The 15,541-nt window shown below is 43.0% G+C and overlaps 1 protein-coding gene across 6 annotated transcripts in view; it reads left to right on the top strand.

Moving 5' to 3' along the window:
• Nucleotides 1-344: 344 nt before the first annotated feature.
• The window catches only part of LOC109252913 (zinc finger protein 577), a 37,936-nt gene continuing 22,739 nt past the window's right edge, over nt 345-15,541 (top strand). For 4 of the 6 annotated variants that reach the window (XM_053905716.1, XM_019425397.2, XM_053905719.1 and 1 more), the window contains exons 1-4: nt 352-499; nt 9,477-9,676; nt 12,287-12,413; nt 12,665-12,760. In XM_053905716.1, coding sequence (XP_053761691.1) covers nt 9,662-9,676; nt 12,287-12,413; nt 12,665-12,760 — 238 coding nt within the window. In that variant the 5' untranslated portion in view covers nt 352-499; nt 9,477-9,661. Of the gene's footprint in view, nt 500-1,651; nt 1,744-9,476; nt 9,677-12,286; nt 12,414-12,664; nt 12,761-15,541 lie in introns of all 6 variants that reach the window. The other 2 variants (XM_053905717.1, XM_053905718.1) reach the window with 2 other exon arrangements.

The following is a 15,541-nucleotide window of genomic DNA, read 5'->3' as shown; positions in this document are numbered from 1 at the left end:
AAATCAAAGTGTCAAAGTCCGCCACCTTCTCGGCCCGTCCCGAGAAGAATTCTGGGCAGGCCCGAGTTTCTGAGAAGCTAAGCAGTTTATGCACTGCCCCTGGTGGAAGTTGTAAATTCGGGGCCCAGGGGGTCAAGTGGCCTGGAAATGAAGTGAAATAAAGCGTTTTCAATAGCTTCTCACCGTCTTGGGCCTTCCCGCGAAAAACAGAAAAAGAGATGACCCCCGCGGTAGGGCAATAGGTGGAGAACTGGCGGCTCCCTTCAAGTAGCCTGGAGCGGGCGCTGCAATATGACGTCACAGAGGCCGAACCCAGCGCCAGAATTCGCGTCTCTGGAACGACGCGCGCTGACCCTTATCGGTCACCATCCTTTCCGTTTCTGAGGGTCTGGGAGAGGCTGAGGTGGGACTCAGGGGGGGTCTGTGGACACAGAGGCAAAGTGTTTAGAGACGTGGTACCGTGGTTTTCTCCAGTGGTGAAGAGCGAGGCCATCGCCAGGTCAGTGTCGGTTCTGGGAGTGTTTCGGGGCCAGGGAGAGCTCGTTGGTTTTTGGTTTTTTGTTTTTCAAACCCCGGAGCTCGTGGGGGGTCGGTGTTGGGGGAAGCTAGTGGGAATTCCCGCTGGGGTGTTCTGTGTCGGAGGGTCACGTGGGGGTTCCGTGTTGGGACGTGCACTTGGAGAGAGTAGCGCTGTGGGGTGTCTGTGGTCGGGGAAAGCGGGAGTCGTGTCCGTGTCGGTGACCGCCTTTGGGGAGTTCCGTTGTTGATGCTTTTCACATCCTTACTTTTAAAGATGGGGTTTCTGGCCACTTGCGTCCATGTTGACTGTATGTTCTTATTGAAAGTACATGTTTTCAGTTTTATTTCCTGCCCATGTAATGACATGCCCAAACTCTTACATACTCCGGAAAATAACTCTTGTTAAAATATAGTGTATTTCGCTTTTAGTGTTGGGATCAGTTTTGTGTAGGTAGTGACATAATTTTATCAGCTATTTCCATATTTTTAACTCTGGAAATTTTCATCTTTCTTTTTTTTTTTTTTTTTTTAATTACTGCAGTTATGTTCCATCAAGTGGGTGCTTTAATTTGGGTGGAACTGATGAGGGTTAGGTCCACCACTTTCTGGAACATTTGATGGATTTCCTTTAACCCAAGTGTTTAAAAAGGATTTGACCAGCTGTGGTGGTGATTTTTCCACATGTGTCTTAGACATATCTGGTTATGTTTATTCCTAAATAGTTTATACTGTTGGGTTGCCTGGGTGGCTCGGTTGGTTAAGCGTCTGACTTTGACCGAGGTCATGATCTCACAGTTCTCGAGTTCCAGCCTCGCATCAGGTTCTGTGCTGAAAGCTCAGAGTCTGGAGCCCGTTTCCGATTCTGTGTATCCCTCTCTTTCTGCCCCTCCCAGGCTTGTACTCTTTCTCAAAAATAAATAAAACATTTTAAAAAATTTAAAATAGTTTATACTGTTGTTGTAACGGTAAATGGTGTGGTTTTTCTCCACATGACCCCACTCCCTCTTTTTTCTTTCTTCTAATTTTATATAATGCACAAGAACAAAACTTTAAAAGGTACACTTATTCTGTCACCTCAGTCTACTACCGTTACTGCTACTAGCTTATAAATCAATTCCTTTATATTTTCTAGTTGACTGTTTTTGTTATCTGCAAATAATTTTGGTCAGGTGGCAAGTGTATGGACTGTGGAATAAGAAGAACCTGCTTCTGCCTCTGACTTGGGTAGGTTAATGTCTGAGTCAGTTTCTTCATTTGTGAAAAAGCTATCGTAATTCCTAGTTCGTAGCGTCATTATGAAAATTAAATTAGCAGATGTTCTTTAAATACAAAGTGTAGTGCCTGGCACCTAGTCTAGTATGAATAAATGGTAGCCATGATTTATCAAGCTTTATTCCTCTTTCTCAAAGATCCCCCCCACCATTCTCAAAGATCCCCCCCCAGCTTTAGTGAGATATAATTGACATATAACGTTCTGTAAGTTTAAGGTGTACAACTGTGTTGATTTAATATACTTATGTATTGCAAAATAATTATTACTTTAGGTTAGCTAACACCTGCATCATGTCACATAATTACTATTTCTTTAAAAAAAATTTTTTTTTAACGTTTATTCATTTTTGAGAGACAGAGAGAGACAGAGTATGAGCAGGGAAGGGGCAGCGAGAGAGGGAGACACAGAATCTGAAGCAGGCTCCAGGCTCTGAGCTGTCAGCACAGAGCCCGACGCAGGGCTCGAACTCACAAACTGTGAGATCATGACCTGAGCCGAAGTCGGACGCTCAACCGACTGAGCCACCCAGGCGCCCCCATAATTACTATTTCTTTTATGTGGTGAAAACATTTAAGATCTACTTGCTTAGATCTTAAAGCTTTCAGTTCTATGGTACAGTGTTGACTGTAATCACTATGCTGTATATTAAAGCTCTTCGAATCACTTTATAAAATTATTTTCATTTATATTTTTCCTCTCTCTAATATTTGCTTTACAGATGGCTAGATTTCCCAGTGTCCTATATTCCTGGGAGAAACCATACTTCTCCATAATGATTTGTTCTTTTAATATGTGGTTGGGTTTTATTTGCTAATATTTTACTTAGTATTTTTGCGTCTAGAAATAAAAAGATGTCTCAGATTTGCTTTAGAATAATCCAGTGGTAGAGGGAGATGAGTGGTGGTGTAGATATACAAAATTAGGTTTGCGTTGCTAACTATTGAAGACACAATGGATGTGAGGAATTTGATTATACTGTTCTTTCCTCTTTCTTTGTGCATGGGGTTTAATTATACTGTTTCTTCTTTGATTTGGAATTTTTCATAATAAAATTTAAAAATATTTGCTTCTACATTTATAAGTGAAACTGAGCTGTACTTTTCTTTAAGAGTATTTTTCAAGTAGGTGCGTCTGGGTGAGTCAGTCCTTTTGATTTTGGCTCAGGTCATGATCTTTCAGTTCGTGGGTTGGAGCCCTGCATGGGGCCCACTGCTGTCAGCACTGAGCCTGCTTCAGATCCTCTGCCCCGTCTCTCTCTGCCCCTCCCCCCCCCCAAATAAATAAACATTAAAAAAAAATTAAGCGGCGCCTAGGTGGGACAGTTGGTTAAGCAACCTACTTTTTTTTTTTTAATTTTAATGTTTATTTTTGAGAGAGAGACAGACAGACAGCATGAGTGGGGGGAGGGGCAGCGAGTGGGAGACACAGAAATCTGAAGCAGGCTCCAGGCTCTGAGCTGTCATCACAGAGCCCGATGCAGGGCTCAAACTCACGAATTGCGAGATCATGACCTGAGCTGAAGTTGGACGCTCAACTGACTGAGTCACCCAGGTGCCCCAGCGTCTGACTTTTGATTTCAGCTCAGGTCATGATCTCATGGTTCGTGGGTTCCAGCCCCACGTTGGGCTCTGTGCTGATAGCCTGGAGCCTGCTTGAGATTCTCTATTTGCCCTCTCCTTTCTCTCTCCCTCTCTCTCAAAAATAAATAAATTAAACATTAAAAGATTATTTTAAAGTATTTTTCAAGGGGCACCTGGGTGGCTCAGTCAGTTAAGCATCCAGCTCTTGGTTTTGGCTCAGGTCATGATCTCACGGTTCGTGAGTCTGAGCCCACATTGGGCTCCATGCTGACAGTGTGGAGCCTGCTTGGGATTCTCTCTCGCCCCCTCTCTCTGCCTCTCCCCTGCTCATGCTTTTTCTGTCCCTCTCTCAGAAATAAATAAATTAATTTAAAAAAATTTTAAGCATTTTTAATTTTTTTTTTTCAACGTTTTTTAATTTATTTTTGGGACAGAGAGAGACAGAGCATGAACGGGGGAGGGGCAGAGAGAGAGGGAGACACAGAATCGGAAACAGGCTCCAGGCTCCGAGCCATCAGCCCAGAGCCTGACGCGGGGCTCGAACTCACGGACCGCGAGATCGTGACCTGGCTGAAGTCGGACGCTTAACCGACTGCGCCACCCAGGCGCCCCAGCATTTTTAAAGTATAAATGAAAAATGAAAAAATAAGCTATTATAACAACCTAGGAGTGCCAACTCATCCTAATCCCCTTCTTCTCTAGAGGTATTCTTATCCTAAAAACGTTATATTAAATTTGCCTGGTTGTTAACTTTATGCAGATGGAACCATAGGTTACCTGTCCTTTTGTATCTGCCTTCTTTTGCTCAGTATTTTGTTGTGAAATTCATCTAAATTGTTGCATATAGCAGTAGTTAATTTCTTTTCATTGCTGTGTAGTATTCTTTGGTGTGATTATATTATGTATCCATTCTGCTATTAACAGACATTTAGGTTGTTACTGACTTGTGTCTATTATGAGTAGTGCTGACATGAACATTTTTGTACTTTTTGGTGCATAAAAGCTGTACTGGGTATACACTTAGTAGAATTCCTGAAGTGTAGGGTGTACTAGATACAAGGAGAAATGACAAATGCCCAGTGATAATGGGAGTTCTCAGCACACCTCTCTCCGTAACATAGAACAAGGAGAGAAAAAGCTAGAAGGCTATAGTTTAACAGTGGTCGGCAAACTTTCTGTAAAGGGCAGCGAGAGTAAATATTTTAGGCTCTGCGGGCCAGATGGTCTGTCTGCACCTGCTTAGCTCTGCCATTGTAAGATGAAAGTAGCCATAGAAAATACATAAACAAATGGGTATGGCCGAGGTCTGGAAAAACATTATTTACAAAAACAGGTCACCAGCCTACGATAGTGCTAACCCTGAACCGTTAGAATAACATGATTAACAAGAATAACATGATTAACAAACTTGATTGATGTGAAACACTCCACCCAACAATTTTCCTCAGATGCACATAGAACATTTATAAAAAGTTTGCATGTGGTAGGCCAGAAAGCCAGTCTAAACAAATTTCAAAGGATTGAAATTATTTGGAAGATTTTCTCTACTACAGTGTAATTAAGCTTAGAAAGCAATACCAAAATGATATCTAGAAAAATCTCCATTTTGGGGCGCCTGGGTGGCTCATTCGGTTAACATCCTACCCTTGATTTTGGCTTAGGCCGTGATCTCACAGTTCGTGAGTTCAAGCCCCACATCAGTCTCTGCACTCTTAGCACCAAGCCTGTTTGGGATTCTTTCTCTCTCCCTCTCTGTCCCTGCCCTACTCATGCTTGTGCTCTGTCTTAAAAAAAACATTTTTAAAAAAGAAGGAAGAATGAAAATCAATGTATAAGCAAGCATCTATGTAGTTCTTTTTCTAAAAAAATCTAGTGATTAGTATTTTATTTACTTATTTTAATATTTACTTATAAAAAAATTTTTTTTAACATTATTTATTTTTGAGAGACAGAGAGAGACAGAGCATGAGCAGGGGAGGGGCAGAGAGAGAGGGAGACACAGAATCCGGAGCAGGCTCCAGGCTCCGAGCTGTCAGCACAGACCCTGATGCGGGGCTCAAACTCACAAACCCCGAGTTCATGACCTGAGCCGAGGTCGGACGCTTAACCGACTGAGCCACCCAGGCACCCCTAATATTTATTTATCTTTGAGAGAGAGAGAGAGGGAGAAAGAGAGAGAGAGAGAGACATAGAGTGAGCAGGGAAGACACAGAATCCGAAGCAGGCTCCAGGCTCCGAGCTGTCAGCACAGAGCCCAACATGGGGCCCAAACCCATGAACCACGAGATCGTGACCCAAGCTGAAGTCAGATGCTCAACCAACGGAGCCACCCAGGCGCCCCGTAGTGATTAGTATTTTAAAGTGCTGGCTTCATACAATTAGTACAGAAACTTCTCCTACTTTACTGTGATCTGTGAGAGTTTATATAATACCAGAATCATCTGTACTGTAAACTTTAGGTAGAAGTCGTCAGGCCCTGATGACTTTTTTCTTTTTAACTTTTTTTCATGGAGATTCAGAATAGAGAGAACATTACAATTCATGCCCATCACTAAGCTTCCACAATTATCAACTCATGGCCAGTCAGGTTCATCATGCCTCTGCCACTTCTGGTTTTTCTCTGGAGAATGTCATAGCACATCCAAGGCCTGTTGTCCTTAAACTTGTAAATATTCTATTGTGCATCTCTAACTGGTAAGGTCATTTAAAAAATTCATAACCAGTAGGCCATTTTCAAATGTATCAAAATGAATAATTCTTTTATTTGATCCAAGACCTAGTGCATATTCATATTCAGGTTTTTTCTGATATTGGCAACGTTGCCCTTAACATTGGATTGTTTGAGTTATGACCCAAATAATGTGCGTTACATTTCCTTCTTATACCTCTTAGGTCTCTGTTATTCTTTAACAGCCCCTCTTCTGTTTCCTTTTTTCCTCCTCTTATGTGTCAACATGTTGCATTAAGTATATGGCACCATTAATGAAAGATTCTTGCCAAGAGAGTCATCAGACCTCATAAGTCCAACTACCCAGTTTATAAGAAAAGTTTAGGGGAGGTGGGGAAGAACGAGTTAAACTATAGAATGATGAAGCACTCAGCCAAATCCTGAAGCTAGGGTATCTTATGGGCCGGGGTACTTGTTTTCTTCTGTCCTCCCTTCATTCCTTCTTAAAGCCTATGGCTGTCGATTTACAATGACTTGCAACATCTTTAGTTTTATTTCAAGTGGAGATTTTTTTTTTTAATTTAAAAATATTTAATTTAAAAAAAAATCCTGTGGTATTGCAGGGAAGAAAAAAGACGTGAATTCCATTTTCCCAGTCTACAGAGCCAGCTATAACAGTTATTCACATTGTTATATTTATTTTTGTGTGTATAAACACATACACACACACACACACACACACACACACACACAGATATAGATGTATTGCTTTACTTTGGCAGAAATACAGTATCGTATTATATACATAATGAGTAGAAATGTGCTTTGTTCATTGAGCTGTATAGCGTGGACATTTTTTATTTCCGGAAATATGTATTAACATATTAAATAATCACATCATATTCCATTAGGTAGAATGTAATTATTCATTCAATTAATCCTCTATCAGTGGACCTAAACAGTACCTCAGGGGTTTCTACACACCCCCTCTCCTCAAGTTCAGTAATTTGCTGGAACAGCTCACAGAACTCAGTAAAGTAACTACTTTACTTACTATCACCAGTTTATTATAAGAGATACAAAGGAACAGCCAGGTGAAGAGGTACATAGGGTAGTGTCCAGAAGGGTCCTGAGCACAGGAGCTTGTGTCCCTGTGCGGTTGGGGTACACCACCCTCTTGGCACCTCGAAGTGTTCACCAACTCAGAAGCTCTCCAAACCCTGTAATGTAGGAGATTTTGTGGATTAAATAGGCCTGATTGATTAAATCATTGACCAAGCTCAATCTCCAGCCCTTCTCTGCTTCCCAGAGGTTCCAGAGGTGAGGCTGAAAGTTCCAACCCTCTAATCATGCCTTGGTCTTTTTGGGGACCAACTCCCATCCTGAGGCTATTTGGGGACCCCCAGCCACCAATAAATCATTGGCATATAAAAGCTACTCTTGTCTCTCTCCAGAGAGTCCAGGGATTTTAGGAGCTCTGTGCCAGGAATCTGAGACAAATACCAAATATCTATTTCCCATTGTACCATGAGTCTAAGGAAGTAGCCACTCCATTCCTAGGTTTGTAACAAAAAGAATACTGTATCTTATGAACTGCTTTTTAAAATATCAATTTAGGGGGCGCCTGGGTGGCTCAGTCGGTTAAGCGTCCGACTTCGGCTCAGGTCACGATCTTGCGGTCCGCGAGTTCGAGCCCCGCGTCGGGCTCTGGGCTGATCGCTCAGAGCCTGGAGCCTGCTTCCGATTCTGTGTCTCCCTCTCTCTCTGCCCCTCCCCCGTTCATGTCTGTCTCTCTCTGTCTCAAAAATAAATAAACGTTAAAATATCAATTTAGGCTTTTCTCCTGTAACCTATTAATTTATTTTAGTGGCTACTAAAATAAAGGGCTAATAAAATAAAGAGGTTGGCTGCCAACCTGACATCTATGCCCCTTAAAAAAAAAAAAAAATCCCTATTTTATTTAGACAGCTATCCATCTGGGAACTTGACCTTAACATTCAGTTCAGCAGGAAATGCAGATTAGCCCTACCAGTCAGGGTACATCGTCCATTGCCATTCTCAGTTTCATTGCTGTGTTCCAGGCGTGAACATTTTATGCAGCTCTGATCTGTTAAATGTGAGGGAAAGTCTGCCAAGGAGCTTCTTGGAAACAGTTGGGTCCTTGATCTCCATTCCTAGAGATCTCAGTTGTAAACTCATTCCTATCTCACTCCCTAGTTGCTGCCTTGTAGGGTGAAAGCAGTATTCAAATTGACTTCATGGTGTTGGTGTCCTCAGTGTGGGTCTCCAGTTTCCAGCATGGCTCCAGGGCTTGGCCCGTGGGGAGACTGATCTCTGATCTGCTGCTCCTGAGGCAAGAATGAGGCTGCATTTGCTTTCCTGATTATGTGGAAGGAGCTGGCTGGGGGTGGACAACAGATATTACAAGAGACAGTTGCAGGGGCTCTGTTTTTGTAACTGTGACCATATAGCCACTCCACAGTATGGCCACTCCACAGTGTGATGTGCCAAGGGAGTAAAGTTCATAAAGTGCATGAGAAAGAGAGAGAGAGAGAGGAAAAAAAAACCAACTGTATCGTGAGGCTATTGGAAAAGGGATATGTCATAAAGGAGAGAGGCAGATGTGGATTCAGATCCCACGTTACTACTTAGGAAAGATGTTAACCTGGACAACACACTTCACCTGACCAAGCCTCAGCTTACTTGCGCTTAAAATGGAGACAATGCTTGGGGCGCCTGGGTGGCTCAGTCGGTTAAGCGTCCGACTTCGGCTCAGGTCATGATCTCGCGGTTCGTGAGTTCAAGCCCCGCATCGGGCCCTGTGCTGACAGCTCGGAGCCTGGAGCCTGTTTCGGATTCTGTGTCTCCCTCTCTCTGACCCTCCCCCGTTCATGCTCTGTCTCTCTCTGTCCCAAAAATAAATAAACGTTAAAAAAAAAAAATTAAAAAATAAATGGAGATAATGCTTACCTTATAGAGTAGTACTGAGGATTAAATAAGACGATGGTCATGATTTGTATAGTATCTTGGTCTTCAAATGGGATAATTGCTCCAGTGCAATAAACAAAAATTTTATGGATGTGTAGGCACAGGTGGGTTTAAGGCAGTTTCCAAAGCCACCACTTATATACATTATCTTTCCTAAAATTGATCTGTGTGAGAAATTGACAGCAGGCAAGACCATGAGCCGTGTTCTTCTCCCATTTCTTTCACATCCATTCTTGTCCAACTTTGCCCCCTCCCCCAAAAAAACCAGACATTCCTCTCACCCATTCCGTATCTTCCCATGGAGCCTGGCCTCATAATGTAAAAGCTTCCTGGGTGTTAAAGAGACAGAGGAAATGTTGGGGCCTGTTGTTAGAATCCACACAGCCGAAGAGAGCTGTGGTCCCAGGTGTATGTCCTCTTGCCATTGAATTTGCTCTTGAATCCACAGGTTCTAGTCCAGGGGAACGAGGCATTATTGGTCCTAGAAGGAGGAGGTTCCAGGCCTGGGAGATCATCATTTCTGGCAGCAGCCTGACCTGAGATACCTTGACTATATCTTCTGGGCAGGCCCAGAGCAGACAGAAGACAGAGCATATCCTGGAGTTTCTAGCCCTTTTTTAAGAACAGGAGAAAATGACCAAGGCCCAGGTGAGGTTTGTTGTACCTTTCTGTCCTTTGTTTCCCAGTGGATTTGTGGAAGCTTCTAACAGTTTGATAAAATGAGACAGTATATGTTGATAAAAGTCAGGGTCTGTTGGAAAATAAGTTTGGGTTATAATCTTCAAATCTGGGCAAATTAGGAAGCAAAGGATATGTATAGGTCCTAGGGTCCATACAAAGTCCTTAAGGATGGGAGCTAAATGGCTGTATAAGGCCTTGTGGGCTGCCTTAGCTTTGAATTTGTGTCTCCTCCTCTTGGCAGCTGTGGTACTAAGAAAAACATGAAATATTACATGATTACAAGAAATAAACCATTTCTTCAGGGAAAGTAATCTCATTGCTCAGAGAGTCTAAGAAATTTCTTTTCCTAGCTCTCCAGAGAGATTTTGTGGTAGACAGTGTCCTCGATATCAACCATGTAATAAAGGCATAGGATGCTTCCTTTGGCTTTTTCTCATCGTGTTCCTCAGAGTAAGCTCAGAGGGTAATGCCAGAGCAGAACTGGATTGGACAGAATTCTTCAAAAGCAGTGCACCTTGACAATAGAACCTTCCAGCAGTCCACACTTTACCCAGGAATAAAGCCTGGATTATTTAATAGAATGAATGGGCTGCTTGACCTTTGAGCCATTCTCCATGAAGAATTCTGCCATTTGGCGGAAGACAGCTAAAAGTTCCATTCTTTGATAACAGCTTGGAATACAGATAGTGACAATGCTCCCTGTATACCTTTTTGTTTGTTTGTTGTTTGTTTGTTTGTTTTCTAGAGAGAGAAAAAGAGGATGCACCTGCACGCATGTTATGTGTGAGAGGAGCAGAGAGAGAAGGGGAGACAGGATCCAAAGCGGGCTTTGTGCTGACAGCACGGCCCCTCCTTTGTACCTTCTTTTTTAACTTTTTAAATTTTTTAATGTTTAATTTTGAGAGAGAGAGAGAGAGTAGGGGAGGGGCAGAGAGCTAGGGAGACACAGAATCCAAAGCAGGCTCCAGGCTCTAGGCTCTGAGCTGTCAGCACAGAGCCCGATACAGGGCTCGAACCCACAGACTGTGAGATCATGACCGACCTGAGCCAAAATCGGACACTTAAGCAACTGAGCCACCCAGGCGCCCCTATACCTTCTTAACCACAGGTTCAGAAAAAGAAGTCAGAGTCAACTATTCTTAGTTTGGCCTTTGTATTTTTATTTTATTTATTTTAATTTTTTTAAATGTTTATTTATTTTTGAGAGAGAGAGACAGACAGACAGACAGAGCACGAGTAGGGGAGGAGCCGAGAGAGAGAGGGAGACTTAGAATCTGAAGCAGGCTCCAGGCTCTGAGGTGTCAGCAAAGAGCCCGACACAGGGCTCCAACTCATGAACTGTGAGATCATGACCTGAGCCAAAGTCAGATGCTTAACTGACTGAGCCACCCAGGTGCCCCTGGCCTTTGTATTTTTAAATACTTAATGGTGCATGGCTATATTTAAATGTAAAAAAGTCAAGCAAAAAGAAGTATTTGCACTAAAAGAGAATATCCCCTTTTACCTTTTCCTGCCCAACCCCCAAACCAAGGAGTAACAGATGTTAATAGTTTGGGTCTTCTGACTAATCTCTGTATAATTGACATATGGTAGAATATATTTATACACATTTCTATATGCATACGTATGTGTATATGTTAAGATTTTTTAGGGGCGCCTGGGTGGCTCAGTCAGTTAAGCATCTGACTCAGCTCAGGTCATGATTTCATGGTTTGTGAGTTTGAGCCCTGCATCCAGCCTGCTGCTGTCAGCTCAAAGCCCACTTCAGATCTTTTCCCTCTCTGTCTACCCCTCTCCCACTCGCAGTCTTTTTCTGTCTCTCTCATAAATAAGCATCAAAAAAATCTTAAATCTATAAAGATTTTTGGTCTTTAATCTATAAAGATATGTCTGGAATACATATATACTAGTTGGGGACTTGATTTTTTTTTTTTTCATGTAAGAGAATGCCTTGAAGATCATTGATACCAATGTTTATATCTACCAAATTGATTTTAACGTTTGCAGGGTATATTACAGCATGGAGGTGCTGTAATACATTCTTGCCTGCTTTTGATGGGTGTTTAGATGATGGATAGTTTTTCACTTATAAACAAAGAATGAACATTTCCTTCTGCACATTGTTTTGTCTCTGAAAATATTTTTTTTCGAATATTATTTTGATACTCTTTTAGCCTACAAAGAACTAATTAGTAGAATTCCATGGTGCTGTTGGCTGAATGTTTGTTTTCCCACAAAATTTATATGTTGAAATCTTGCCCCCCAGGGATGATGGTGTTAGGCGGTGGGGGCCTTTGGACCAGCAGGTGGGCCCTCAACAGAATACAACCATTCTGGCTCCTTGATCTGGGATCTCCTACCTTCCCCAACTGTGAGAAATAAATTTCTGTTTTTATAAGCTACCCAGTCTGTGTTATTTTGTTATAGCAGCCTGAGACTAAGACACAGGGTCCTGTGGTATGTGAAATAGTAACCGTGCACATAATTTATCACAGGAAGTCAATCAGAACGTGTTCCTGTCCCGCTTTTCTGCATCATCTGTTCTGCCTTAGAGTGCATTGGCATTGGTTGTTACAGGCACCGTTATCATTTGAGGACGTGTCCGTGAGCTTCTCCCGGGAGGAGTGGCGGCTCCTGGTCCCCGCCCAGAAGGACCTGTACCGGGACGTGATGCTGGAGAACTACAGGAACCTGGTGTCAGTGGGTGAGGACAGCATCACAGTCAGTTGTCTTTCATTTCTCATTGAGTAGAACCCATAGTGTCTCTGAAATATCTCCTGGTTGGCACTAACATGTGGTAGGGTATAGACTTTTATTTTCCCGTTTGGTCCCTTCCCCCAGGAAAAAGATTTTACTTTACTGAAGTACAAATGATGCATAAACTTTCTCCGGTTTATGTAGGTGCCCAAGCTAAAATACTTGGTGCCAAGTCTTCAGTGATTTCCCATTTTACAGGATACCAAGCCAGCGAACCAGATTCACTCTTCCAGTTGGAGCATGGAGGACCACTGTGGGCAGTAGAGGGAGCAGCTCCGAGGCCACCCTGTCCAGGTGAGTGACTGAAAGGAAAACCAAGAAAACTAGAATTCCAGTCGGTCAGGGAAAAGTTAACACTTGGTTGTGTCGAGAGCTTTTCTTATACCAGTTGGTGACACAAATATAATCAACTCCTTTCTGTATCTTTGTTCTTTATTAGGGCTGTTCTTTGTCAGCTATTAAAGGATGAGGTTTTCCCCACACCCCGTTTTTTTTTTTTTTTTTCCTCATTTCTAGATCTGATTACAGTCTGTCTCACCTTGGATCCAGATTCTTACCTGGTTCTCTCCTGCCTCAGCTGTGCACACCTTCTTCCTTATTTATTTATTTATATTTATTTATTTATAGAGGTCGCCCAAGAGTGGGGGAGGGACAGAGGGAGAGGGAAAGAGAGACTATCAAGCAGGCTCTGCACTGTCAGTGAGGGGCCGGATTCAGGGCTCGAACTCATGAACTATGAGATCATGACCTGAGCCGAAATCAAGAGTCAGATGCTTAATTGACTGAGCCCCCAGGCGCCCCTCCCTTTCTTTTTCTGCAGCGTTCCCACTTCCTCTTCTCCGCCTGCTTGCTCTCAAACAGATGGCTTTGCACTTGGCCCAGCTCTCATCTTCTGCACATCCCTGCCCCTTTTGAAAGGGCTGATATCCCTCCCTGCCAACTCACATCCCCTGAGGTCATCTGAAACCACACGTACCTTGTCTCTCAGGGCACCTCTATTTCTTCACCCTCTGCTTCCCCAACTTGCAGGTTCTGTTGTTTTTTTTTAAATCTTCTGCTTGATTCTCATATTAAAAGTTTCATTCATTGTCAAGGACTAAGCCCCTGTTCTGAGAGAGTCCCAGGTTGGGAGAGTCCCAAATTGACCTCTTCTGCTAACGTCTAATCTGCACTGTAATGCAGGTATGTTGCCAGCCACCAGGGCAGCTGCCCTTTGACGTCCTACTCCCCATATGCGAAACCAGAGTCCTCCTTTCTCCCAGATGATGTCTTCGCCATCATAGAGCGTATTCATATATACTGACGAGTTAAGCTGTCTGTAGTCTGACAGTTATTCCCAAGTGGACACCTGCCCTTCTGTAGTGTGATCTGACCTTTAATTCTCTATTTTGCCTGCACCCAGGATAATTATCCTGTGAAATCCTTTTTCCTTCTTCTTCAGTGCCGGAACCTGAGATCATTTTTCCTCCTGGTGAATCCTTTCATTCCTAATGCATTTTACTTAGTTTCTGCTGTACTGCTGTGCGCACTGGTGCCTGGTCACCGGTGAGTTTTGCCTTGAGTTTTCTGTATTTCTCTATTACTTTTTGGAAGGTCTTTGCTGTTTGTATTAAATTTGTTGTTTTGGGGTGCCTGGCTGGCTCAGTCAGTGGAGCATGCGACTCTTGATCTTGGGGTTGTGAGTTCGAGCCCCGCATTGAGTGTAGAGATTACTTAAAAATACAATCTTTAAAAAAGCTCTTTTTGTTGTTTTGGAAAGGCCTTTGGAAATTGCATGCACATGCTCAATTCCCACCTCAGAGTAGGCTGTGATCATTTAGACTTGGATTGCTGAGTTGCTACACTCACCCCCACACTGGCTGTTTGCAGTTTTTGGTTTGTCCCTTTTTTTTCTTTTCTTTTGAGAGAGAGAGTATGAAGGGGAGAGAGGGGCAGAAGGAGAGGGTGAGAGAGAATCGTAAGCAGGCTCCACACCCAGCACAGAGCCTGACATGTGGCTTGATCTCATGACTGTGAGATCATGACCTGAGACAAAATCAGGAGTCAGACACTTAACCGACTGAGCCCCCCAGGCACCCCCGGTTAGTCCCTTTTTTTTTTTTTTTTTTAAATTTTTTTTTTTTTAATGTTTATTTATTTTTGAGACAGAGAGAGACAGAGCATGAACGGGGGAGGATCAGAGAGAGAGGGAGACACAGAATCTGAAACAGGCTCCAGGCTCTGAGCTGTCAGCACAGAGCCCGACGCGGGGCTTGAACTCACGGACCGCGAGATCATGACCTGAGCTGAAGTCGGACGCTTAACCGACTGAGCCACCCAGGCGCCCCAAGTCCCTTTTAATGGTATGGCTGCATTCCTTTGTGGGCAGAGGGCATTAAAGCAGTGAAACTTAATGAGAAAACATGAAAGTGAGAATTGGTTTAAAAAAAAAAAAAAAAAAAAAGGCCCATATATATTTAGAAGTTGAGAAGATAAGAACCCAGCCAGGTAGAGTGAGAAGTATCAGGGCTCTGGAAGGAGGAGGGTCAGAAGATGTCCCAGAAACAAGCCACAAACTTATTCTGGGGAGGCAGAAGTGATATATTTTATTGAATGCCACAGATACCACAGTGTCCAGTGAACTAACGGCTGGCATCTATGCATTTGATTGTGTTGCATTTTTACGTCCAGATACTGCCTTCTTTTTATCTCCCCAAAGTTCCAGTGCACACTTGGAACTCCATCTTCCCTAACGTCTCTGTACTCTGTCTAAACTGCACTGACTCAGTCATGATCGACAGGTGTTATTGTATTGCTTCGCTGGTTAGGATGAGGCTTCCTTTTCCATACAGAGAAAGGGTCTCTATCTCACTGTTCCTTACTGCGTACAGACTGCATAATCATTCACGTGTATCTGTTCATCACATCTTGAAAACAGGTCTTGCTTCGGTTTTTTGTTTGTTTGTTTGGTTTTTAAATCAGGGATCTGCGTAAACTGTGTGGGAAGTTTTTCAAACCACAGACTTTGTCTCTTAAGATTTATCTTCTGATCTACTCGGTATGGGGAGGGTCCTGAGCAAATGAGGTTGGAAATGC

The sequence above is a fragment of the Panthera pardus genome, unplaced genomic scaffold (genome assembly GCF_024362965.1).
Source record: "Panthera pardus isolate Hobbes unplaced genomic scaffold, ASM2436296v1 HiC_scaffold_18, whole genome shotgun sequence".
NCBI classification, from domain to species: Eukaryota; Metazoa; Chordata; class Mammalia; order Carnivora; family Felidae; genus Panthera; species Panthera pardus.
The sequence above is the reverse complement of the archived record's forward strand: the minus strand, read 5'-3'. Positions and strand labels throughout refer to the sequence as shown.